We start from the raw sequence: 26,388 nt of genomic DNA, 5'->3' as shown, positions 1-26,388 counted from the left end.
GTAGAGCATTTTACTACCAAATTAACTGTGAAGTAGAGTAGCATTGACTGAAGTGTTTGGTGCTGTAATTCTTGACAATAGGCATTGACATTTTGTCTTGCAAAGAAAAGCTATGCAGTTCTCTTAACTAAAGAAGGTCATGCTTTTCCTGTGCCCCAACAATACCTGCACGTTTACTACACAGATTGTACTACTGAAAGTCATCTTCTGAATACAAACTGCACTAAACTCAGTCGGCTGCAGAGAAATCTTATTTCAGGCCTGACCTAGTTACAGGCAGCTCTTCAGAAGACTGATTGTAGAATTCTTCCTTTGCGTGGTTAATAAATACTGTGAGATTCGAGATCTTGAACGTAACTTTTAACCTGATTTTTTTTCACTGAAATAAACAACTTGACTCATCCCCTCATTGAATAAGGTGTACGCTTTGAACACAACCATTGTTTTAGGTTTAATTATGTTCCAATACTGCAGAAAAACAAAGTGTTTTACCTTCAAAACTATGCAAAATTTGTGTGTAGTGGTATCTGATGCAAAGACAAGAATTCTTGAAGTTCTGTGAACCTGTTTTTAGGCCATGAATGAACAGTGTTTCTCCAAGTAGCAGCGGTGTGGTTCAGGTATGTTAAATGTGGTTTCAATGTAGCATACTGACCAGCCTAAGCTGATTGTAACATTGCTTCAAAATGTGTCTTAGCTATTTTACTAAGAGACAAGTATTTTCATATAAAGACTGCATTGGATCAGTGTGTGTTTCTCTTTGAAGGACTCTGGGTTCTCAGTCGCTTGTCGCTTGCTTACACCATGTGCTGTTGTTTTATGAAACCTCTTAAATCTGAGTGATAATCTATCAGTGTAAATGTTCTTGAGCGTGTAAGGTAACCTTAATATGAAGCATGAGAGCCTACAAGTGATGGCTTCAAATCTATGCACCATTAAAGTTGTCCTTGCTTTGGAACTAGGAGCTGGTGTAATGACCTGGTGCCACTGTAGTCAACTATCACGAAAGGCTTGGCTTCCTCCTGCTGTGTACATGTGTATATAGACATTGAAGCCTCTGACCAGTCTGAAAGTTTAAATGAAAACTGTTTTAATCAGTGTCCATCACTGGATAAGCGCTAATTTAATTCATGATTGTTTACAAATTGGGAAAGAATAAATAAAAGGGAATATCCTGTTTGGGTTGAGGCTCTGAAGAGCCTGAGCATTATTTTTGTAAAGGGAAAAACAGCATTCTTTGTGCCATTTCATGTGCCTGTAAAGTAATTTTTTATATTGTATTAACATCCTGGGAATGAGTGGGCTGCCTTTGTTTTCCAGTCCAGTTTTCAAGCATTTTCCTCAATACCCACATTTGAAAGTGAGACTTGCCTAAAAGACTGCCTTTTGGGACCAGTGAAAGCGTTCCTGTATAGTTGTCATTTTCTGTTTATTTGTGTTAAAGTGTATTTTGGGACAAGGATACAATTACTGCAGTGGCAAAGGTGGCCTTGTATTTGAGACAGTCTTCACTGTGTAAACTTTTAAACACAATTATGTAATTTAAAGACCATGATCTTCAGGCAATAATATTAAGTGTAAGCTTTTAAAATTTATTTTGGGGATCATAGCTTGTTTTATTTTTTGTGCTATAAGATTAACAGTATTAAATGAATTATATTCTTAGAATATACGGAGTGTCTTTTCTTAAGATTAGTGCCTTTTTAATTTCTTACTCCAATTAATTCATAGAACTGGTCCCAACATCAAGCCACTGTGTTTTTTCCCCAACGCCCTGTTTGTACAATCTAAATAAAACTTGCCTCAACTTACAGTATTATTTGTTGTGTTCAGTCTTAAAACCTTGACGATAACAGCAGAGTGTTTAAGCCCTCACTCTGTCATTACAATGACCTGCTGTGGGTGAACAGAGTGTGCCAACTGAAGTTTTCCAGAATCAAAGGAAGAATTAAGCAGGAGTAAATGCTGTTACCAGGCTGAATGATAACTCTCCTGTTCCATCCTCATGCCTCTTCTCAGACAATACTGCTGGGCTCTGGAGGCTCACATGAAAAAGATGCATCTCTGGTTATACAGATTACCACTGTCTCCTCTACCCTGACACCCGACACATCCGTGCTCTTCCTGCTCTTGCACCACTGTATTTATTGTGCTCTTTGGCCAAGGCTTGTAAGGGAAACCATGACCTTTGTTTACTGTGATGCCCTTGACTGTGCTTGTAAGAATGACTGGTGTATGCAACAGTTTGAATTTCGCTTATTATTGGTTGAGTAACTAAGGTGTAACCTGTGCAGGCACTGGAGAGCAGTGACTGGGGCTCTGGCCCCTGCCACAAGGTGCTGGTGTAAAACGTCAGAAACATCTGTGTTTGGAAGTCTGAACCCACATCCTGGTCATCTGCCTTTTTAGTCAATCCAGGTCAATAGTAACTTAACTAAACTTAAGGGTTTTTTTCAGTTAAATCATTAACAAGGTGTTGATACTTGAGATGATCCTGTATGGGAGGAAAACTTACGAACATCAGCCACTCAACTGCTGCAAAGGAGAAGCCTACAAAGCTTGTGTTGGTTCCCTGGACTCTGTAGGTATGGTGACAGCCTCGTGTTTGTCTTCTCTGGAGTACAGATTTCCATGTGATGTTAATAAACATTCATAGCCAACTCTGCAAAGTGTCTTATCATCAAATAGTCACATTTGGCAAGTTACGTTTTGGAGAAAACCAGTTGTGTTTTAAAGATACAAGCAAGAATAGGTCAGATACATAGAGTGGGCTTGTTTCAGGCTAAAAGGCAAAACATCAAAGGTAGCAAGAAGCAAGCAGTAACTCAAGGTGGGTTTGTCTTACCTGCATTCAGACTTTCACCAGTGCAAATCTGAAGTAGTTCAGTTTCTTCAGTCCAGCAACAGGCAGCACAAGCCTCCATTTTTCAGTGCAAGCTGAGATGAGCTGGGTTCATCAGTTTGTCACTGATTTAATTAAAAGGTTTTATTTCTAAACAAGTGTGATGACAAACACCCTTTTAGATATATCTAGAGGTGTGTCTGTTGGAGCTTACACCAGTAGGAAATACACCTAAATGTATCAAATAAAGTGCAGCCACAGCAGAACACAGTTCAATTTTTACATGATTTTCCATAGTGTGGGCTATGCGCAGATGAAAGCTCCTGAGACCCACACTTACCAGCAGGGTTGGCTCACCTTGGAGCAACTGTACTGATTTCTGTCCCCCATATTGTCCCCTCTGCCTTTTTTTTAGAGGACAGGTCAGCTGCTCCTGTAGCAGCTGTTGAACCACCAGTCACAGTTCAGCAGGGAAAGGTAAAGCAGTTCCAATTTCAGGAACCCTCCATCCCCCGAGCTGCAAACTGGCAGTCGCTGTGCAAACAGCTGAGCCCTGCTGCAGGCGGGACAGGCTGACAACAGGGACAGAAACCATCACAGCTGTCCCAGAGTAAGCCTCCTGCTCTGAAATGCAAGCCCTAAGAGCTTGCCAAGAGCCACAGCGGCACCGATTATTGTGACTCATTAACGCAGAGCATTGTGTGCCCACCCTGAGTCAGGCTATCCACGCACTGCTCCAGCTGCCCACCCTCCCCGGGAGCAGCCTGGGAACCCGGCGCCCACCACCATGATCGAGCCCATCTGCTTCAGACTAGCACAACCTTTGGAGCTGAAAGCTGAGCCAGTCCTGCTCCGTGGTGTGACGGTGCTCACCGAGGGCTAGCAGCTCATTGGTGCAGCTTCACCTGCAAAAGATCCATCCCACTGCATCCGAGGCAGGTGGGGGAGCAAGAGGTGATGGGAAATTAACGCAGTGTTCCCCTCAGTTAACCTTCCCAGCACCTGCTTGCTTCATTCCAGGCATTTTGTAACCAGAACCCTCCCTGAACGAGTTACTACTCTAACCTGCTGCTGGCACACCAGACAATTGGGATCAGAGCTAAATCTGGGGTATCCGCAGGGACCTGGCTCCTGCTTTATTCATCCTGGCTGGTCCAACAAGGGCAGCTGAAAGTCAGCGCTGAGAAATCCATCACTTGCATTTGGTCTAGAAATTTATCACTAAAGCTCAAGTGAAAGTGTGGATCCCAAGGGACTGTTAATCCTGCTCCACTGCACTGATTCCCAGTCTGTGTTATCCAGTGAATCCTCTCCAGACCCTCGGGCAGGAGCAGCTCTCACTGGGCTGTCAGGGGGCAGCAGGGGTAGAAGGGCAGTGCTGGACATGCTGTTTTGCCTTCCCTCAGCTGCCCCTGCACCCAAAATCCAACGGGGATTCCCATTCTGGGGGGAGTGGCAAGTCCAAGGAGAGCATGCTGTTTTGAACAGACAGAAGGGACTGACATAAGTGAACAACAGGAGTTGGTTTGAAACTCTTGGCACTGGACTCCTGTTCAGCCCACCTCCACTCAGCAGCCAAGCGGGAGACCCCCAGGGATGCTCCTGACAGAAGTGACAAACCCAGCCAGGCCTTAGACTGCACTGTTGCTATCCTTGTCATAAAAAATACAAAAATCAAACTTGCCCATTTTTCATTACTGGGAAGTAATGACCCCCTGTATTGCTAGACTCAATTTCCACAGTTTTTAATGTAATCTGTTACTTTACTACTTTGATCTGGATTATGTGGTTCAGGGGCTCTCATGGGGACTTCTACCTGCTGAATCCATTACTGTTATGTTAGACCATCTCTTTTTTTCCTTTCTTCTTGTGACCAGGGATACAATTAATCCACTGACCTTGAAGAGAAAGAGCTTTTCTCTTTCCAGGTATCACAGGTGGTGCTCTGGCTCTGAGTCTGCAGTGACAATGAATACACAGCTCTGGGCTGGATTCCTGCTGAGCATCAGCCTCATGCTCTGCAGGGCACAAAGGAAATGTAATTCATCAGGCTTGGCGGCCTTCGTTGTGTTAGGAAGAGCCATATCCCACAAAGATGGAACACCTCCCACTGTGCCTGACTACCTGGAATAGCTGTGCCTACTCGGCACTTTGGAGAACTAGATCTAAAATTAACAAAGATCATTTCCCTGCAAGAAATAGCACCTTGGCCTGGACATGGGATACATCAGCAGGAGTCTGAAACAGAAAGGCTAAAATTAACGCAGGTCTGGGATTCTGCTGAATGTGCTAACACAGGTCTGACCACCACATGCAGGATAAGCAGCACCGTTGGAAATCTCTGGCCAAAATCATCCCAAACCCCAGCAATGACAGAAAGGTTACTCCCAGTACTCAGTAGCAGCTCCTGCCTGTATGAGGCTCAGTGATCCACCCTCACCCTCACTAGTGACCATCTGATTGCGGCAGAGGTGGGTGATGGGATGGAAACGGTTCTCCAGCTGGTGCTGGATTTCTAGCAAGGCTTTGTGCTGTACAGCAGTGGAAGCCCACAGACCTCCACAGTGGTGTTTGTAGGATCAACACCAGCAAATTTAAATAGACAAAAATAAAGACACATTGAAGAGCAGCCTAGGAACAGAAAGTGTGTGCAGACAGGGCAGTAAAGATGTGGAACTTGCATCCATCAGCCACGCAGGGCTCGTGCCTCCCTCGCTGCAGTGCCCTGATTTTAGCCCATGCTGCTGCCCCATGGCAGCGCCGCATTGGAACAGCTGTGGGAAATGGCGGGGGGTGGAGATGATGTACCTGGAGAAGGACAGGCTGATTTAACACCCCTCCCTGCTGCCAAATGCTCCATGGGCTCTGCAGTCATCACCCAAAATAGAGCCACAGTCTGTACCTCCTCCAAGAGACAGTCCCTGCTGGAAACTTATCAGGGCATTGCTTGGGGCAGTGATTTACTGCAGGAGCCACCTCGGGAGATGCCGGCACCATGCCCCACTGTACCTGGCTCCTTTCCCTCTCCCCCACCATTCAAGCTGCCTGTTGATGCTTGTTAAGCCTGGGAACACAAGACACAGGGCTTGACCCAGCAAGGAATGTAGGCAGGATTTGGGTGGAAGGGAGGGAAGGTCCTGCATTAACCTCACAAATCCACCACACATGGCTGTCACCTACTACCCAAGACACAAGAGGTCCCTTCCTGGCACAGGCCAAGGGGCTCCAAGGCAGCTCCTGAGACAGCCATGTCTCTCTGGGACTAGACATGCTGCCCAGGAGCCACCTGTGCTTCCCAAAGCAGAGACACGTCCTCCCCATGGAGAGCAGCTCATCCCAGGTAACCACCTCCTCCTCCCTTTGTTTTGCTGACAGGTCCCTCCTAAAACGTGAGCTGCTTCAGCCCCAACTTGCCCAACACTTGGCTTCTGTCAGCACCTGAGTGAGTTGTGCAAAACCCTCGCTCCAGACATGGCACGACAGCTCCAGAGCTTTGCTCCTTGTGTTCTCAAACCACAAAGCAACAATGTCGATGGTTTCTCAGCTTTCTGTTCTCCACACTGCCCTGGGATGCCCTTGCTGCAGCTTCCAGGCCTCAGCACCTTTGCAGCAATCCCCCTGCAGGCTGCCCCAGCTGTCCCCTCGCAGGTCACACGCAGTCACTGGGTGGCACTGTGCCCCTGCCTGTGCATGCCCGGCTCCAGCCGCCTCCTCTACTCGGGGGTGCCCGGAGGAACCCCCGGCTGGGCCGAGGGGCAAAGGCTCTCCTTGCCAAAGTGCACCCACGGTGGCACCGACAGATACCCAGGGACCCCAGGAACCCACAGGGTTGTGACCCCAACTCCCAAACACAGGCTCCGGCTGTCTCCCTGACAGGGTCTCCCCACCGTGGTTACATTTTCATTACCGTGGCAAAAGGAGACCAACTGCATCCTTACAATACGCCCCTCCATAAAACTAATAGGCCAGGCAATTGGGACAGGCCTGTGAAGTACTTTATAGTCTGGACTCAAGGAGTTCGTGCCACAGCTCACAAGCTCTCCCAGCCCTGCATCCCAGGAATCACAGCGTTATTTCTCCTTATCATCCCCACTTTCAGCCTGGGAGCAGCGTGAGGATGAGCATGGTGCCCCCACACCTGCTTTCACTTGTCTCCTGCCACCCAGAGCCTCACCCAACTCCAACAGCACAAGGCTCTTAGGACCATCAGTAAGAACCAGGGTTTCCTTTTTCCAGGGCACCATGATACAGTTCTGCCCTGATTCCAGGAGATTTGACACCATCAGTAGGTGTCCAGGGTCGGGAAGCTGGACCCAGCACTGGGCCAGGGCAAAGGCCAGGGAGGTCCTTTGTCAATGCTTTGCCATTTGCTTCATTTGCAGTTGAAAGCCAGAGGAGCAGAGACCCCTTCTGACACTGCGATGGCAAAACTTGCTCAGCTCTGTAGAAAATCATTCCCGCTACACTGAAATCCCATGTTTGTTTGGGAAGCTGGGGTGACACATTTGGTGTAACCCAGAGCCCCATTTCAGAGGGTACCTGGTGAGGTTTGAGGGACTGCTTTGCCTTGCTGGGTCCTGGCCAGTTTCAGTGGTGCACTCCAAGTGTTCCTAGAGCAGGGAGCTGGGCTCTGGCCCCAGCAGGGGCTGGGCAGATGACCCTGGGGACAGCAATAACCCAAAAGAGCAGCTGCTGCCACCTTCCCTCTTCCTGCTGTGTAAAAACTGCCCAAAAAAAGCCTCCTTTAATCGTTCCCCCTACATTAGACCTTCCAGGGGAAATTAGCACAAATGCAACATCAGTGGCACCAAGGGAACAGACCCTGAATGACTTGGAGGGAGGTTAATTAGTTTGTTAAAATCCTTCTCTCTTTAGTTGCCACCTAAAGCTCCAAGCCTTGACAAACAGTTGAGAAAAGGGTCTCTGCAGAAAATCAATGCTCTTTAGAGGTAAGAGCTAAAGATCCTCCAAGGAACACACTGTTGGAAAATAAAGTGGAGAAGACTGTTTCTCCACCATTAGGGTAGAAGACAAATGTTAGATAGGAAAGCAAAAGGTTTCCAGGTCTCCATGAAAGTCAGAAGGGAGACAAAGAGCCCTTTCTCCCCCTGGGGTTTACTGTCTTTAATCTCTGCCTTAGTGTCCCCACCTACCCTGCAACAGAAGTGCTGAAAAGCTTAACTGGCTTTTGCAGAACCGATTCAGGATCCCCAGATACTGAGTGCCAGAAATGTGCCAAGTGTTATTGTCTGTCCCTTTGGAGGACCACCTCGTCAGTGCCGGAGCTGCCAGCAGACTGTTCCCCACTCCCAGACACACCAGCCAGGGAACACGAGTGTGCTGAGGACAGGAAAAAAGCCCCATAGCCCCTTACAAACAGCTTCCCTCTTAGATTAATTTAATAGGTTACTGTTTTGACCCCAGAGAATTTTGTACAACTCCCAGCCCACTGTAGCCACCCTGAGCATGGTGGCACCGGGAACCTGTCAAAGGGCTGGTGTGTGCTCACAGTGAGACAAGGTCCTGCCAGTGCTTCTGCTACTTCCACTGCCACTTTAGGGTTGTGGTGGGACAGCTAAAGCACAATGCTACAGCTCAGTGACTGCTGCAGGCAGCCCTTTGGGACTAAAATTTCCTTGAATACCTGGTTTAAAGCTGGGACTAACTTCATTCAGTCTCCACATCAGAGCTCTGTGCTACCCCGTGGGGGTAGAAGGGCAGACAGTTCTGGCTCCAGAACCAAGTCTCCTTTAATCTAAGGACATGATTTCTTTGCTAGGTATGATGAGCTGTGTGCCCTGCCTTCTATACTGTCCACTGATGTATTTCAAAAGCTACTACATCATCTGATTCTGCCCAGCTGTCTAAAAAAAACAAAACAGACAACATCCTGCGTACCGCTGGGACCTCTTTGTCAGAGGCTGTGAACTCATCTGCATCCAGCACCAGGATGGATTGAACAAACTGAGGCATATTTTATTGCTGAAGCATAAAACACGGGAATAAACAAGCACTAAAGTGCTACTGATCATTAAAACCAGATGGGAGCCCATTTACTGTCTCCAGCAGCGAAGTGCCATGGCTGCTCCGCTGGGGCCCCCTTGAAATAGGAAACCCAGTGCACCATCTGGGAGGTGCTGGATGGCAATGGCTACAGGCAGCCCCTGCAATTCCAGCCTGGAGTTATCTGCACTGTCTGCTCACCACCACCCCCGGGATAACCAAGGAGTGACAGAGCTCTGAGTCCTAGCTCTGGAAATACAGTCACCCCTGTAAGGTTGCGTCTGTATGAAAACGCCCTGGTGGGGACAAGCAGCCCAGGGAGATGGGATGGGGAGAATCACAGGCTGAGCTGCCCACACACAGACCTGGGACTGGGCGACATTTATAGTATTTGTTCAAATGCACATCAGAGAACCATCAAGGGGTTCTGGTCATTCCTCTGCAATTCAACTCCCAGATGGTGGATTATCCAAGGCAGCCCAGGTCTGACCTTCTTCCTTACCAGCCAATGCTCCCTGGCATAGGAAGTAAAGTACTACGGTGGGAAGAAGCCAGGGGCTATTTCCTCTCCTTCCTAATCAACACACCCACCAAAGAGAACATTCTCAGTCTGGAGTACTGGATACTGGCCTCCAGGAACAGCTCCATCCTGAGTACCCCTGGCTGCAAGCTGAGGTCAACCCCCTCCCTAGACTGAAGCTTTGCACCTTTGCCTCCAAGTCCCATCTTCTGTGATAGGGAGCCCTCTCAGCAGTCAAAACCCGAGCACTGCATGGGGCCAGGGATGGATTCCTGGGCAGCCCGAGAGGAGATGCAAATGGAGCGCGAGACTGCTCGAGAAGCAGAGACAGACAGATGCTTTTACACTTCAAAGGGAACAGGGCCCTGTGAGGCTTTCAGAAATACTCACAAATCGATAGACTCCTTTCAAACACCGAGCACATTTGCTCAAGTGTGAGGCAATTATTCCCTGAGGATGGAGGCAGGACAAGGCCATTAACAGCCATACGGGCAGGACGAGGAACATGCGGCAGCTCCAGGACTGCCAGCCCAGCCTGAGGAGCGGAACACCGCTGTCCTGGCCGAGCTTTCTCATCCAGGATTTACAAAATGCCCTTGTGTCCCCAGGGCCTCTACAGGGAGCACATTAGTGTCATTCAGCCTATGTCAGTGCAATACTCAGCACATCCCTTTGGTAGACATCGGGTTTGATCACATCCCCTCCACTACTCTAGTTCACTGCCTTTATCCCTGGAGGGCTGACTTACGCTTACTGAAGCGATTCCCATTTCCCCCTCACCTGAATGCTGCTCGGCAGTGCCTGAGCTGCTCTGGAGAACTCTGTCTCCATGGAGCCCCATCTACATGGCAAAGCAGAGCCCATACCAGATTGTGGGCGAGCAGAGGGCTGTCTGCTCAGCACGAACAGAGCCAGCATGGGGACAGACCCCGTGGTGTGACAGGAATCACGCCTGACTCATCCCTGTCTACTCTGCACCAGCACTTCCACACAGATTACCCTTAATGCACCATCTCCCTCCCAGCAAGGATGTTACAGAGATCGCAGGTGCCGGTGCTTTGCGACCCCACAGATGGGAGCTGGAGTGACAGTGCCAGCACGCAGGAAGTCTCTCCTGTGAACAGCTGCTGTTTTACATGTACAGTCTTATTTGTACAACGAGAGGCAGAGATACTGAAAGTGAGCAGTGCTTTATGCCTGCTGCATGACTGATGGGAGTGCCCATCCTGTATCACTGGCTGCCCACTCTGCTTTATGGAGGCACATAATTTACCCTCTTCAGTAAAAATAGAGGAGGAAGGAATAAAAATCTCAGCATGTCCCCAGAGAACTGTAGGAGATTAAAATTAAATCCATCCATTACACTCACCAAGCAGGGCGCTGTCTGGGCAGCAACACTGTAGTTGTACACCTGCACGTTCAAAGAAAAGAAATTGAGTATTAGAGAGGTGTCAGAGGCAATCCAGCACCCCACAGCAAAGTACTTCAGGTCATAAAACAAACTCACATGACTTGGAAAAAGAAAAAAGGAATAACACTAAACTAAGCTGAACAGCAACACTGCTCAGCCCAGCTGCAGCACCTCTTCTCAACCCTGCATCACAGGGTTGCTTCACCCTCGGTTAAAATTTTGTCTGACACTTCTGCTCAGGCTGAGGTCTCAAGAACGTTTCAGGGTTTGTTCTGGGATGTGCACGTCATGTGCTGTGGGGGAGAAATACCTTTCCTACTTCCTTCGCCGTGTCCTGTAAGCCTCTCCGTGTTCCTCCTGCTGTTCCCCAGATCTGCTGCAATGTCCAGAAAGCACATCTAGACCTCACTACAGCTCTGCAAGCCAGGATAGTAAAAAGCAGCTTATCTGGAGGAGCAGGGAGCCAGGCCAGCAGCAGAGGGCTGGGAACAGAGCCCTGGAGACAGCCAGGAACAGGCCTCCCTCACAGCCACTGATGCTGCAGCAAGGTCGTGTCTCTGAGCACGGCTGTGCCCAGGGCAGCTGAGGGATACAAGACAAACCAGCCCCACCACCATCCAGGAAAACCCACCCTTTCCCCAGCTAGCCCTGCACAGTTTTATCCCTCTCTCTTTGCCACTCACTGAGTACCTGGAGGCCGAGGGCGGGCAGGCAGGTAAAGTGAAGACACCTGCAGCCGCCCATGTGGCTGCTGATGAGCGGGAAGAGGGGCCAGCCCGGCGGGCAGCTCCAGGCAGCAGGGATGTGGCTCGGAGCCGCTCCGGCCTCTCACAGTGGGTGACCAGCACTGGTTGCCTCCCCCCTGCTAAGAGGCTCCGCATGGATCCCAGCCTGGGGCTCGGGAATTAAGTGGATTTTAAGCTCTGCAATAAAAACCCATTTGACTTGAAGAATGTTGTTATTCCCGGAAGGGGGTTTGCGCTGCTTGCTTGGATTGCCTTAAAGTGACCCGGTACTTAAGCTGACCAAGGAAATGCACGTCAGAGTGTCCTGGGAGGCTCAAGGAGCACCACGACAGCAACCCCACCCCGGGCAGTCGGGTGAACCCAAAGCAAGCCTGCAGTCCTGATCAGCCTGGCGGTCCAGCACCAGGTGATTCAAGAGCCCCAGCCCCGTGGAAAGGCTGCTCCCCAGGATCTCCTCACGCCTCTCTGCAGACGAGGAGCCTTCTTGGCCCTGCCCCTGCCCCGCCCCACATGCGTGAGGGCTCGCCCCCACACCGGTGCCCAGAGCAGCGCGGCCCCGGGGCCGGGCCCGGAGCTCGGCCAATGGCACCATTCCAGAGCTTGGCCTGCACCAGCACATCCCTGTCCCTGCAGCACCTGGAAATTAGATAAGCTCTTAGTGAAACCAGCTGCAAGTTGCTTCTGCAGAGCCAGGGCAGGTACAAGTGCAGAGGCCACACGCTGGGCCAGGCGAGAGGGGACCCTGCAGGCCGGGGAGGACTCGCGGTGTGGGGAGAGCTGGGAGCTTTGCTGTGCCGCAGGGAAACAGGTGCTCTGCTCTCCCCAGCCTGCTGCTGCCTGCGGAAGAACTGCAGCATCGGCAAGAAAGCATTTTTCTGCCATTCCCATCTGCATTGAAGCAGTGTCAGACAAGGCTTAAGGCTGCAAAAACCAGTAGGAGAAACCAAAACAAATCAAGATCTTTATTTCCCATAGGAAATTTACCTAGATCCCATTTATAGTCCATTTGCCCTCCTCCTTATGTAACTCCTCTGCAGGAGAGGAGCAGAAAACACAGAGAAAATAAACAATTTGCTGCAAAGACTTGGTGCAAGAGCCTGAGTCACATCTAGCAGTGTGAGCAGATAACCTGAGGCTCACTGAACACACTGTGGAGAACAATGAATGCTGAGATCAACAGCCTGTCATGCATGTACAAACTGGCCCCAGGTAACATGACTAAAGCAGAGCACGTTGTGCTTGAGAAAGATGCACAAAACCTACACTTTCGAGTTTATTTTATTAGTCTTAATGGCCTGACTTCCGCATGTCTCATTTCCTTTTATTGAAGCTGTCAGAGGCATTACATTATCTCACATGAGTGCAAAAACAGCATTTCAGTCGAGCTCATACAGACTTTAAATGCCACAGCTGAAGAAAACAAGCCAGTGGGAACTGCAAAGGGAGGGGGCGGGAGCAGAGTCCAGAGCACACCTACAGGCAAAATCTCCAAAGGCCTCCCAAACCAGCCAAGCACAGTCTCTAATCAGAGGCAGGGAGAGAGAAAGGATAGGTACTTCTCTAGCAAGCTGGATGATTCACTGAAGAGCAGCGAGCAGTCCTGTTGCAACAGAAGGCTGATGAGTAATTGATGGCTCGTCCTAGGCCCAAAGCTGAGTCTTCTACCCTGGTGCAGAGTCGTCTGCCAAACCACCTCCAGCCACAGGCCCAGAGGGCAGCAGCACCTGCACTGCTACTGCGAAGGTTTGAAAGAAACAGCATTGCACTCGTATTTTCACAGGAGTTCCCCAGTGCTGCCCAGTTCCCCTCAGTTACTCACACTCACCGCAACATTTCATCCTCATTAGCACTCTGTGACAGGGAAACACATCCCAGCTACAAAGACAAAGAAAGATCTAACCAGGTAGCCAGTGGGGGATGTATTCTCTCTCTTACAGGCATGCTGCTGGCAGTGATCCTATGCCGTGCACAAAGTACCCCCCTCGGGTCCCTGCACATGAGGCTCAAGGCACTCACTCATTCACCTCCCCAGCCATTCTGCTCATCTCATTTCCAAGATGTGAAAGACAGTGGTGGCAAAATTAACTACTAATGGCCAGAGACAGCCTTTTACAGCTGACCTGCCTTCACACAGCTGACATTTGGACAGCAGGAAACCACGACATTCTGGCATTAGAAAAAACCTGCTCCACATTTTTTTCCCAGCCAGATTTCTTTTTAAGTGAGCTCACATCCACATGTGTGTCATGCACAGCAGGTACAAATCACTACTGGCCAGGGTTCCATCAGAGGGGAGGCTCACAGGGCATTATGTACATGTACCGTGGCAAAGTCTGACCTTTATTTCAATGCTGCACATCCTCAAATCCTGGGAAGCCCAGGGGAAGTACTCAGCTGCTCTGTACATATCATAATTGTGATACAAAAGCAGTTAGCAATATACAGTTTAAATAAGGCAACAGTCATTGTAGTTGAGTCCATAATTTACAGGACTACTTTTCACAGTAATTTTAACAATAACAACACGGCTCAACATCCCTATGCTATGCACATGCACAGTGCTGAGCTGGTGCCCCAAAAGCCTGTGCACAGCCTTTCTCAGTGTCCCTGCACAGGGGTCCTGAGGCACTGGGCACAAGCCTGCCCAGGTCTGCTCAGAGACAGTATCTTGCCACACACACACGTGTGTGCACACAGAGAAAACCATCTGGCACACAGGCTAAACGACACACCTCACTGCCTACTGATGGCTGCAGGCCACACAGCAGCTATCAGTGTGACAAGAAAACATTCCCTAAATAACACCTAGGAACATGTCTATCCTCCCTGAGAAGCAAAGAGCCTGTCTCACCAAGTCCCCAATGCCAGGGCCATCTGGACTTGGGTAAACAGGGAGGCCTCCCCCTTCTATCAGGAAGATAAAAAGAATCCCTGCTTGCATGGCAGTGCACAGGCTGCTCCTGCCCAGAAGGGGACCAGGGAGGAGGGAGGTGGAACCACTCTGATAACTGAATGTGGACAGATCCCTACAGACTCCCAAACAGCAGCCAGATGACTTCACACACTGACAGAGCAGCGCAGGAACCACAACTATAAATGATATTCTCCAGGGGTGGTGGGAAGAGGGAGAAGGAGTAAGTTCACAGTGGAAAATTTCCTTTCCCTCTAAAGGAAGAGGTTGGAGTGACACAGCAGCACTGCTGTTCATGGCCCTGCTTCTGACAACCTTGGAAAGCCCCAGAGGAGACCCCACATTCCATGAACAACCTCCCTCCACCTCCACAGAATGAAGAGCGTTTCATTGACCTCGAATCTAGGGCTGACAGAGGAGGGATGGGCACGGGGACAGGAAGACACCACACAGCCTTGTTGCTGCTGCTCCTCCTGCATGTAACAAACTCTTCCCTGCCTGCACAACCCACTGCTGTGCTCCAGACACGCCTTACTGTGCATTTTACTCTCATCCGCTGCTGGAAGAAAGGCAAGACTCTAGCTTTAGTTTGACTATACTAACTGAGGAAGCTGCTCAAAGGTCACCAGGACTGCTTGCTTTTGCTCATTTTTGCAATATTTTCTGCAGCTTTTTGGCCACGTGGATGGCTTACTGAAAGTCCTCAGCCCCTGTCTCCTTGCACCAAGTCCCAGGAGGGAGGGATGCTGGAAACTGCCAAATGTGAGGTGCCAACACTGTGACTGTGAGTTCAGCAGCTCTTTAAATACTGTTCTTGCAGATCTGTGGTTTCCTACTCCTGCTGGGAAAAAAAACACTACAGAACACATTGAGCCTGACCCACAAGACATGGCTGGGGCAGCCACCAATTTAACCACTGCTTGTGAAATATGGTGAGGGTTGTTGTGCAAGGAGATAAGGAAGTGATGGTGTCCCATGCTACTGCTTGCAGCAATACCTCTGCCTAGTGTAGGCAAAGCTTCAAAAGTCCAACACCCCAGAGAAAATCCAATCTCATTTACAATTCTCTTTCAGTTTTTTCACTGGGAAGGGTCCTCCTCCTTCACCAGCAGGCGTAGGGGAACAGAGGGTATTGGCTCCACTCTGCCATGGTGCTGTGGGCATGTCCCGGAGTCCCTTGTGTGTTGTACTCCGTGGAGAAGGCCGAGTAGCTCATTGCCCTGTACTGGCTGTGGGAAGGCACCACCCACTGCCCGAGGCCCTGCTCGGTGCCATAGGGACTGTACATGGGTGCCCGGGCCCCGGCTTTCCCCACAGAGTCCAGAGCCATGTTCACCACTCCTGTGTAGTCCTGGGGAGGAGGTAGAGGTGGGGGCAGTGGGGGCAGGTTGGTGAAGCCCTCTGGGAGCTGTTTGGAGTCGTGCTCGGGCACTGTGGTGAGATCCAAGGCGTGGCACCTTGCCCGGAAATCATTCAAGGTCGCAGCATCGCGGGTGGGAAGCTGCTGGCTGTCCCCAGCTTCGTGGAACCTGAGCCCAAGGGCAGAGAAAAGAGCGAGTCGGACCTTCCAGAGTGGAAAACCACGGAAAACCCACACAGATCCCCTGGGGAAAGGCAGGGCAAGCTCTTCCATTTGCCTACTGCTTCATCTTACTGTTACTGTGGCCTTACTGTCACCCACAGAAAAATGAAATGCCAGAGAAGGTGAGTCCAGACTACCTTAGTTCTGGCTCAATTCTAGTCTGGGCTCACTCACACAAAATTTTGCAATGAGGAAGGAAAAATCACTGGAGTCTTGCCACTCCTCCAACACTTCCTCCAAAGGACAGGCAAGCTCTGTAGTACACAGAACTGGCTGGGATAGCATTTTGGGACAGGGGAATAAAGAACATTACAAAGACATGAGTATGCCCAGAACCAGTGGGTTTGAACTGGAAGAGAAAGGCTATCCTTGGACCTATCTCCATGCTAATCTACCATCTCTCAACCACGTGTGCTATCCAACAGAAAGGCATCCTCCCCCTACTCCCAACTAGCTGTTTTTGTTAGGAAATACCCATCAGAAGAAGATGAACCCCACCAATTAAAGGGTGGCACTGGAGCAGAAGGTAGGACTCACCGGTATGTCTGGTAGGATGGCGTTGGCACCTGCTGCTCTCTAGCCAGACCCTCCCTCTGGTCAGCAGGCACTGGTGAGGCTGGAGGGAAAGCCTGGCTGCTGTTCTGCTCCGAGCCCCAGAAGGGATATCCACTGCTGACCACCACGGGGTTACTCTCTTCCTTCACATCTACATTCTCATCCTTCTCAAAATCTGACTCAAAGCAGGGAAAAGAAAGAATGGAAAAGAATGAGAAGGGGGAAGAGGGAGGCAAAGCTCACAATGGTCTATTGGCAGTTGCAGTAATCACAGGATGGTGGAAGGAAACACACTAACACCTCCTGCAGTCCTTCTGTCTTAAGGGAATAACCCCTTCCAGCTCTTTTCTGCCGAGATACTGCGGTGATCAGTCCTGCCCTCTCTCCTTAGCTGTGCTACTGCAAGCAGCAACATGAGCTGGAGCAAGGAATGACTTAGCTTAAAAACCTTTCTGAATATCATTCTCTGGGTTTGTTGTGATCAATATTACCACGTTCCTCAGCACCAGGCTCCTTTTCCTCAGGCAACTTCCTCTTCTGGCTCTTGGCTGGACTGGGCTTCTGGCATTTGGCTCGTCCTTCCCTGGAAAGAAACAAGACATGGGGATAGCTTGGACGAAAGTTTTTTGCCTAGATACACAGGCAGCAATGCTATTAGGAGAAGAAATAAAACATTTTTAAAGTTTAAGTAAAAGAGAGTCAGTTTTGGCCTTTTTTCATCAGGAAATGAGATTTTTTTTTCAGGCATAAAATAACGCAAAAAAAAATCTCAGATATTTTAGTAACATTTTCTGCTTGGAAAAAACCTCCATTTTTTCCTTCTCTATTGCCAGTCTGGGGTTTCAATTTAAGCTTTTCTTTCACCTCATCCACTGGCTGCCCTCAGACCAAGCAGAAGATCTCACTGGTATTGGTATCCATCTTCCATCTTGCAGACAAAATCTCCCACTGGAAGAGACACTTTTCCACTCACAGGAAAAGCAGACAAGGGAGCTTCCAAATGTCAGAATCAAGCTGATCTCCAAGAGACCAAATGATCTGCTGTGGACTCCTGTTATCACTGCTATTCACATGTCAGACTCCAGTCTAGCTCCAACATGCAGGTCTCAAATTTGTCACACCTCCCACATTTCTGTAGGAATTGTCACCTCCCACTCCCCACGTCTCTTGAGAAGAGGCTGCACAGAGGGACATCACTCCCAGATACAGGCAAATGCAGTGTGCACAATGCAGCAGGCTCAGCAGAGCTGGCTGGTAGAGTTTTGCTCAAAGACTTTGGGTAAAATTCACAAGTGAACTCCAGCTATAAATAAATTAAAATGAAAAAACAGTTTACCTTCGAGTGTTCTTCCCATGTTCACGGAAACCTTTAGCAAATGGATTGTTGTCAATCTTGAGCTTTGTAATCTTTAAATAAAAGGAACAAGACTCAGCATCACAGTGACTGGTTGGGTTCTTTACTGTTCCAAGACCTTCACCTCAGTATTTATCACAACAGATAAACTGTGTGAGAGTTTTGGACATGGCCTTGCCACAGTATCTCAGCTCTCCCAGCAGCTCCCATTATTGATCAGGAACTGACCCACAGAGAGAACTGACTTTACCAGGGTCAGCAGGGATTTGACTAGAGAAATATGCAGGGTGAGTATCTGTATCTGGACCTGTAGCCATACTTTTTACTGCATTTGGAGTTCTGTGTGTCACTGACAGTGCACTCAGTACCATCAAGGTGCATGACTCATCTCATCGTGGAGTAGATTTTTCCACAGGAACCACAATGTGCCTATTTCTTCCCACTGTGCATCACAGGTGCCCAGGATGAGCAGACAGGAAGGAGACACCTTCCTTTACGAGAATTTTACGGACAGCATTTCGCAGTGCATCCAGAAGCAGTGCTTGCACACCGTACCTGCTCGTTCTGGTAGGCAGTGACAGAGGTGAACACAGTCTCAGGGAAGCTGAACACCTGGAAGATGCTCCAGCGGACACTGAAGAGGTCATCTGCCTGCACAATGTGGAAGCGTGGCTTGTAACGGTGCATGGAGTGCAGGATGATCTGGGACAGACAAAGGACAAGGATTCCATGTGCAAACACTGCCAGCACACTGCAAATCTCCTGTGGAGACTCCCAGGACACCCATTTCAAACCAGGGATGCCTGCTGGGACATGTCTCCACCAAGCCCATGTAGTGACAGTACAGACCCATGCCTTCCCTAGCAGGGAGCTAAGAGGGCACGAGGGCTGGGCTGAGGGAGGAAGAAAGGGCACTTGGATATGTTTTAATTTCTACATGATCCCATTTCTCATAAATCCTGCTTATTTCCCACACAGTTCGTCTGCAATGAATTCCAAGAGAGCACAGCACAACCTACATGCCCATGTTGATCCAAAGTGTTGTTAGTGAGCTTCAGTTTTTGGAAGGAGACAGGTTCTTTCATCCAGTGGCTGCCAGGAGCTGGGGAATCTGGGTGGACATAGGTGCGACAAGGGAGCTGGGGCTCTGCTTTTCCAGCAACTTCCCACTGATCTTTATTCCACTGTGAAGGGAAAGGCAGAAATCTGGAGCTTAAAAAAAATGCTTTCAGTACAGGAAAACCCCAGCAAGTTTGCTTCACTGTCAACCCCAGCAAGTTTGCTTCACTGTCAATCCAGTGCACTCCTCTGAAGCACAAGTAACAGATTCTCTCTTACGAGCCATGATCATGTTACCAAATCAGCTCCAAGTTTAGGCCTCATTTTTCCTCCTTTTCTCCCAACAGCTGCCAGAAAAGTCTGACATTAATCATTATTAAAACTATACTGCTTACAATGAAAATTAGTTACCTTTCCAGCTTCTCCCCAAGCAAAACTGACAAATAACTCCATAGAGGCATAAAATCCATCAATTACTTCTGAACTTTGTCCAAAGAGAATTTATTTATCAGTGTGACAAGCGAAGCATAAAGATTAATCTATTTCAAACAAAGATGAAAGCACAGCATAAATTCTGTTATTTAAAGTACTTACCTTGTACCTGAAGTTGTCCATTGGCACAAAATCTACCAGCATGAGGTACTTGGCATATGGGATTAAGCCAGAGACTTTGATTTTGCATTGTGGAAACATTCGTCTGAAGGAGAAATAAAAAATAGAATATAAAGATTTCTCTATAAAGTGGTTATTAATGATCAAGCAGCATGTCATGTTTACTCACTACTGTGCAAAGCCCTGGCAGCAGTATTTCTCCAGCCAGCCACTGACCATTTGTCCATCTTTTTGACTGACTGTCTAGTCCTATGGGTTTAGATGGGATAGACACTAACAGGGCAGCAGTCACTGAAGGCCTGACACTGTTGCTGCTTTTGTTCTTCCAATTCCTCTAATACAACAGTGGGAAACTTAAAAGGAACTATTTGGAGGCTGTATGTAGTTCCTGGCCTGCTGCAGCTCTCACAGACCTGGAGGATGGATTAAATCTGAGCGTGGGTAGAAAACACGCTCTCATGTAAGAGCACACCCAGCTTTCTGTTCCTGTGCTCCCTGCCACTACTTTTAACTTCTGACTTTGCAAAAGAGCTTTGACAGCTACCTCCCTACCCAAAGGGATTATTCCAGCTCACAGCAGCTTTGACACAATACTTTACAGTTTCACAATTCCATCTTCTTTCACTGCAAGCTCCACAGTACATGACTCATTTATACTTTGGAGGAGTCTGCACACACAGATCGTTACGGGTCTGCGCCATGTTCTTGTCTGCAAACACAGACTCAAACCCAAGCACTTACTGCTCAACTGCTGCTGCCTCCTGTGACCCAGGCAAAGGGAGCCCAGGGCACTTCCCAGAGCAACCTCCAAGTGACAGGAAGAACACCACTGTTAAGTGGTGAGATAAGGGTACAGGAGTTTTCTCAGCATGTCAGTCCCACAGTGACCTTTTTGCACTTCACAGTTTGGACTTCTATAACACCCTGAAAGTGCAATTCTTCTGCCAGGATCAGGGAGATCTGCATAACTGGCTACAAAACCAGTTTAAGGGCTACCATTTGAAAAATGAGCACTTGGAGAATTTGATAGCAGCTCAGAAGGGTGTGGCGTGAGTGGGCAGCTGTCCTGTGTGCCTTACCTGCCAGATTTGGTGATGATCATCTCAGTTCCTATCTGGTGAAACTTCATCCAGAGCCCCATGTCCTCGAGGGTGACCACGATGGAGCTCTGTGGGAAGGGCTCCAGGCTGGGGGAAGGAAGGGCCTCACACGGCGCTTTCACGTCTAGAGAGAGGAGACTGTGACTGCAGACAGACAGGAGGGGAACTGACCCTCGGGCTGGGAAGCCCGTGCCACAACAAACCTCTTAAAAACTGTTACTTTTCTTCAAAGGATTTTTGCTACGTAGTAGGCTCAGAGGTGCAGAGCCTTTTCCAACAGGTTTGTCTTTAGCTGGTAGTTCCTTTTGTAAGGATCTGTGTGTTGTACCAACTCAGTCTAAATTCCACTGTTACAAAACCCACAGTGGCAGGTAGCCACAATCTACTGTTCTGGTATGATCAGGGTTACACAAAACACTTTACCAAGAGAATACAATGAAAGCTGAAAGGACTGGAAAGATTTTAAGTGCACCAGTGGGTAGTAGGGGAAAATGACAAGTAGGTGGTCACAGAGGTGAAAAATCCCCCCAGAAGACAAAGATGAGACAGACAGGAGTCCTAAATGTATGCAAAGGCAAGAAAAGGAGGTGACAGAGATAGATTATGGATAGACTATATTCTGAGAAGAAGATGGCTGGTCTAAGCTGGAAGTGGAGATGGGGACCACTGAGGAGCCTGTGAGAGTGGTGGAATGTGCCTCTTCAGTAACACACCGTGGCACAGTGCTGCAATCTGCCTGCACTTCCTCTTGGAGGCACAGGACCAACTGTGGGCCTGGGGAAGAGGAAAGGGAAACCATTCTGGAGGAACTGCCTTTGGTGCTGATGGTAGCAACCACCTCTGTACAGCTGTTTGGATAAAAACCTCCTTAAAAACCCCCAGTAGGTGTTCTCAACAATACTGTAAGGCAGGCAAGATTGCTGCTGCCATACTGAAAAGCCCAGTTCCATTTTAGGTCAGAACGTGGCCCAGTACAGTTCTGGTGGGCTGAGTTCATACCCAGTAGAGCTTTAGGAACACTGCCCTGAGATTTGGCTGAGGGATGAGGAGCCTGCTCGGTGGGACACCCACGGCAGCAGTGCTGTCCCAGCAGGACCTCTCTGGGTGCTGCATTAGCAGCCAGGCACAGCTATTTGTTTAAAAGGTTGATTTTTCTGCTTCTCAGCCTGATCAGATCTTATTCAGAGCATAGCAGAAAAAGGGGAATTTTCACCTTGTTACAGCTTTCCTGAGTAATGTCTTCAAAAGAGTTTTCACAAAATGTAGACAACTATTTTCAGAGAAATTAGCTTTTTTCACAAATCTTTCCACCAAAACAACCCAGTACAAATCTAAGCAGTTCTCCCCTCAGTATTAAGAAGTAAAAAACATTAAAATGTAATTTTGTCAGTTTGTAGAGGTCTTTAGGCATTTAAAAAAAAAATCCTCTACCCTTTTTTCTGCTTTGATCCAACATTAATGAACTGGCCAAGAAGTGACACCTAGTTTGCTCACCAAGATTAGCCTGTTAACATCTTCTTACTAAAGCTTCCCCCATATCCTCTTGCAAAGACATGAAAGCTGCCATGAGACCATGCATTTGGTAGCTCAGTGCAGCACATGTATCAAAAGGAGTTACAATAAAATTGGGCTGATTTCCCACAGGAGCCATCCAGTCACAAATAAATGCAAACAGATTTTGATTAGCTAGACAGATGCTTGCTCCTTCCCCAAATGAATTTTAGAATTAACATTTCTTTAAGCAAATTCCAATGCCATTAAATGAGACTACAACAAGGCAGATCTCAGGAGTCCTTAATGAGGGGAGATTTCCAATGAAGTCGAGAGGAATTGAAGTGAAAGGAGTTCAACACTGAATTAAAAATCAAAGGCAGATCTTATAATCTGGTTTTTACCAAAATGAGTCCACAACACACTTGTAGGAGCACAATGCTGCAGGAGACAGGGACAATAAATGTTGCAGCTAAGATTTTAAAATGTAGTTAACACCTTTCACCATGCAGGTTTCGTGTGCACAGGCTGAGGCTGAAAAGCAGGACATGAACAGTCTGCATGAGGACCTGGACCCCAGCAATGGTGTGAGCTGGTGAACGGACCCACACAGCTTCAGCGGGATCCGGCAGTGATGGATCTGTTTGTAGGATCCACTTTGGATTTTGTTTGCAAATTTTGTTTGGATTTTTCTTTCCCTCCTAGTTTGTGCCTGTGTAACTGATGGCAAGGCTCATGCACTCATCCTCCCACAGAGATGCCTGAGTGTTGGAATTACGGCACGGAGAGGCTGGGGCAGAGTGCCCAAGCACTGAACGGAACCTGTGTGACCTGTACTTCTATGGTTTCCTCTCCTGTGCAACTTGGTTTTAAAACCATTATTACCTGAAAGAGATTCAAACCTTTTCCAGGAATTCTAGTATTACTTATTAAAAAATATTACTATTATCATTGTGCTGGTAACACCATATGTGGCCCATTCTAAAACATGTTCTTTATTCCAGATGAGGTTGAAAGGTAGGAAGCTGCTATGATAAAAGCACTGAAAACTAAGAGACCTTCAATCTATTCTGTGCTTGATTTGAAGGTCCCAATACCAACAGGAGTAGCTTGTGCTACAGTTTCTGTATCTAGAATGAGCTGTACATATATTTTTATCATCTTGGGGACAGAAAGGAAAGAAGGAGAAATGAGAGACAATTTAATAGTTTTAGGAGGAAGACCTTTGGATAGAAGATGACGGAGTACAATTGCCTCATCTATTGCACTGCCTCATTATTGAGACAATGTTACAATGTCAGAAAATTTGTTGCAGCCTTCCCAAAATGTGTAGGATAGGATTTGCAGTACTGGGAAACCGCCAATAAGGGAAAAAGCAATGCTTACCTTGACTAAAATCAGTTATTATTACACTTGTTGCTGTTATCTTCCAAGTGAAGCCCAACACTAACAGCTATCCAGTGTCCACCAGGGAGGAATGCACATCAATATACAAAGCTATCTAATAAATTAATCTTTCAAACAAGCAAAAAACCCTCCCGATGTTCTCTGATCTTCTAAATGTCAGTAGAAACACCCCAACCCTCTGGAGGGAACCTCATTTCTCAGAGCCAGAGAGTTTTTTGGCAATAACAAAAGTACACTGTTTCCACAAATGCAACAGCTTCATCTCTCAGATGCATCCAGTCATCACCTGGAATATTTCTGCTGTAGGGAGTCATATACCAGTAGCAACCCAGTAAGAAAATGAGGTGAATACTGCAATATTTTGAATCTTTAACATGAAAATACCACAATACAGTCTATATTTTTTTCATTGCTGCTCTTTTGTTTTTCAGCTCAAAATTTAAGTGGCAGAAATCAGCATGAATCAGATCAACACAGCAGGGACTGAAAAAACCCAAAACAGTAGCAAAGACGGAAATAACCTAAATCACCGCACATGTATTTTGCTCATGAATGAGACAACATCTTGCAGAGGAAGAGAAAGGAAGCTGAGACTGCCCAGTCACCTCTGATGTGCCTACAAACTGCACACCTAAATCTGGGCCGGTTGTTTTCTTCTGATGTAGAGTAAAATCCCAGAGTAAATTTAGGGTTCAGTTGCACTGACAAATGCAGCACCTCTGGGCTGGCCCTCAGTGTCCCAAGGCATATTTGTCATGGTGCCAAATCCAGTCATGCTCCACACGAGAGATTAACAGCATGCTATGAGATGGATTGAAGGAAAACATAATGAAACCCTAAGGAAATCACAAAAATCCTGTGCTGGGTGTGAACCTGGAAGAAGTTGGCTATGCCTGCTTGGGGTTCATACTTTCAAAGGGCATAGGAAATAGGAAAAAAAAACCAAAACCAGACAGTTCATATCAGAACTATTATTAAAAGTATAACGAGTATTTCCAAACTTTCTGTGGCCTTCAACCTGAAGAACTCAGTACTTTGCAGACAATACACAAATAACACCTCCAGCCTTCAGCTGAAGGGTCACACTGCACAAGGTGATGTGGGTGAGTTTTAGGCACAATTATGAGCAAACCTTTGCTAGCTTACAAAAGATCTTCTAAGGCTCTCAAAAAACACTCAAATGCATCATTTTTCATCTATTCCTATTAAAAAAAAAGCCCAGTTTTTAGATCCTCTGCAGCCCCATGCACTCTTGTATAAATGCTGGTAGCCCTTCAGAAGCACTTGTTCCTTTTCTGGCATTAGTCTAGGATCTTTCCATGCAGTAAGAAAAGGGAAGGAGTCCTTCACTTACCTGGTAAAGCTTGCATTTTTCCATGTACTGTGACGTCGAGGAGTTTGCACGGCCAACAGAGCCACCAGAGTTCTTACAAGGGGAGCCAAAACAGTCCAGTTCAAAAGCAGGTCTGATTTCCTGAAGCAAGCACAAGCCCTTCCTTCCGAGATCCAGTGTCAAGAGTGAGCGGGATGAGGATGGGACTCCAAGCACAGCTAGCCAAGGTGAGTTCCTGTTTTATGGAGGCTAATGAGCAGGGAGGAGCTTCCCGCCAGGGCTGTCCCCTTGTGAGCCTTTGATGTCCAAAGGGACAAAGAGAGGAAGGATCTGCAGCAATGGCTGGGGCTAGGGGAAGAAAATCAAAGAGAATTAACATGGCTTTGACATACAGGAAACCCTACAGGGGAAATGCACCTTGATTTACTGCTAACGCACTTTTAAACAAATAGAGACAAGACTGGAAACATCAGTTGAGGACTCAGCTACAAAATAAAAACAAATCCCTTAAACAGCAAGCAGGGAGAATTTCTCTTTGGCTGTTCCATGGGTTTATGATAACTCTCATCTTCAGCACACAGAATCATTTTACTCTTGATTTCTGGTATCAGAATCAGGACGGCATCGAGCTTGTTCCTTCCCAAATGGGTGATTAACAGTCTGTGTGAAGTCTGCTCTCACAACCAGAATGCTGCAGCAACACATCCCTTCACCCACAGATGTCTTCTCCAACAACATAAACACATTTGATGGTATAACGTCACTCATCTGCCCAATTTCTGCATTCCCAGCCTTTAACTGCACTTCTTTTCCAGGAGGATCAGGCACTGAGGTTATGCCTTTCTCAATGCGCTGGTCTTACCCAAGGAAGGGTGAACAGAAATCGAAGGGCTTGAGCATTTTCCCTTAATTAGTTTATTCTGCAAGTGTGACCATTAGCTTTTGTGCTTATAAGTGCTTACAAGTGCTAAGAGACAGCAATCAAGGCTCAAGCTCCAGGGCACAACACAGGCACCTCCAAGAGGCAGGGGGTTCTGTGCATTCACACACACAGAAATGGCTGTACTAACATTTACAGGGCCAAGACGGTCAAAAAGTGGAGGTCAAAAGCTGGATATCAGTCTGAATGGGCCATTACTGGGTCCTGCACAGCAAATTTAGGAGCTCTGTTCATTTCAAAGAACTTGCTATAAGGCTGCATTTCTTTCACTGTCTAGATTTATTCCAAATTAAAAAAAAAAAGTCTTCTCTATTTTGTCAGTGATGTTACCTGGGACATCTAATCTTCAGTCTGATGTACAAAACAAACTTTGAATTTATTTAGTGAGTTTCTACACCCAAACAACATTCCTTCAGTTCTGTTTTTACTGCCTTTTGGAGCACGCAATGCAAGGACATGCAAAGAGGACAAAGGAGCTTAATCAGAGCAGGGACCGACTCTCTTCCAGTGGTATATTGGATT

At 47.7% G+C, this 26,388-nt stretch overlaps 1 protein-coding gene and 1 long non-coding RNA gene across 5 annotated transcripts; both read right to left on the bottom strand.

Annotated features, from left to right (window-relative positions):
- Window positions 1–2,585: 2,585 nt before the first annotated feature.
- On the bottom strand, window positions 2,586–11,397 carry LOC138119118 (uncharacterized). Of its 3 annotated transcripts, XR_011155393.1 has the most exons (6): window positions 11,087–11,397; window positions 10,735–10,776; window positions 4,741–4,860; window positions 3,664–3,766; window positions 2,846–2,967; window positions 2,586–2,673 (listed from the first exon to the last, which is right to left on the bottom strand). It is a non-coding gene; the product is annotated as an uncharacterized lncRNA (long non-coding RNA). The 3 variants fall into 3 exon arrangements; XR_011155391.1 differs by lacking the exon at window positions 2,586–2,673 and having other exon boundaries at window positions 2,728–2,967; XR_011155392.1 differs by lacking the exon at window positions 2,586–2,673 and having other exon boundaries at window positions 2,728–2,967; window positions 3,716–3,766.
- Window positions 11,398–12,605: 1,208 nt separating this feature from the next.
- On the bottom strand, window positions 12,606–25,003 carry LOC138119183 (T-box-containing protein TBX6L). Of its 2 annotated transcripts, XR_011155418.1 has the most exons (10): window positions 24,948–25,003; window positions 20,675–20,819; window positions 19,578–19,680; window positions 18,944–19,108; window positions 18,480–18,626; window positions 17,907–17,977; window positions 17,062–17,153; window positions 16,553–16,745; window positions 13,643–15,962; window positions 12,606–13,257 (listed from the first exon to the last, which is right to left on the bottom strand). XR_011155418.1 is itself a non-coding variant. In XM_069030775.1 (9 exons), exons 1-9 carry the CDS (start codon window positions 24,961–24,963, stop codon window positions 15,536–15,538), a joined length of 1,359 nt encoding a protein of 452 aa, XP_068886876.1. In that variant the 5' UTR covers window positions 24,964–25,003; the 3' UTR covers window positions 12,606–15,535. The 2 variants fall into 2 exon arrangements, 1 of the variants encoding a protein (XP_068886876.1); XM_069030775.1 differs by having other exon boundaries at window positions 12,606–15,962.
- Window positions 25,004–26,388: the final 1,385 nt, after the last annotated feature.

Source organism: Aphelocoma coerulescens, chromosome 15, assembly GCF_041296385.1.
Source record: "Aphelocoma coerulescens isolate FSJ_1873_10779 chromosome 15, UR_Acoe_1.0, whole genome shotgun sequence".
NCBI lineage: Eukaryota > Metazoa > Chordata > Aves > Passeriformes > Corvidae > Aphelocoma > Aphelocoma coerulescens.
This window is presented reverse-complemented; position numbering and strand designations above follow the sequence as displayed.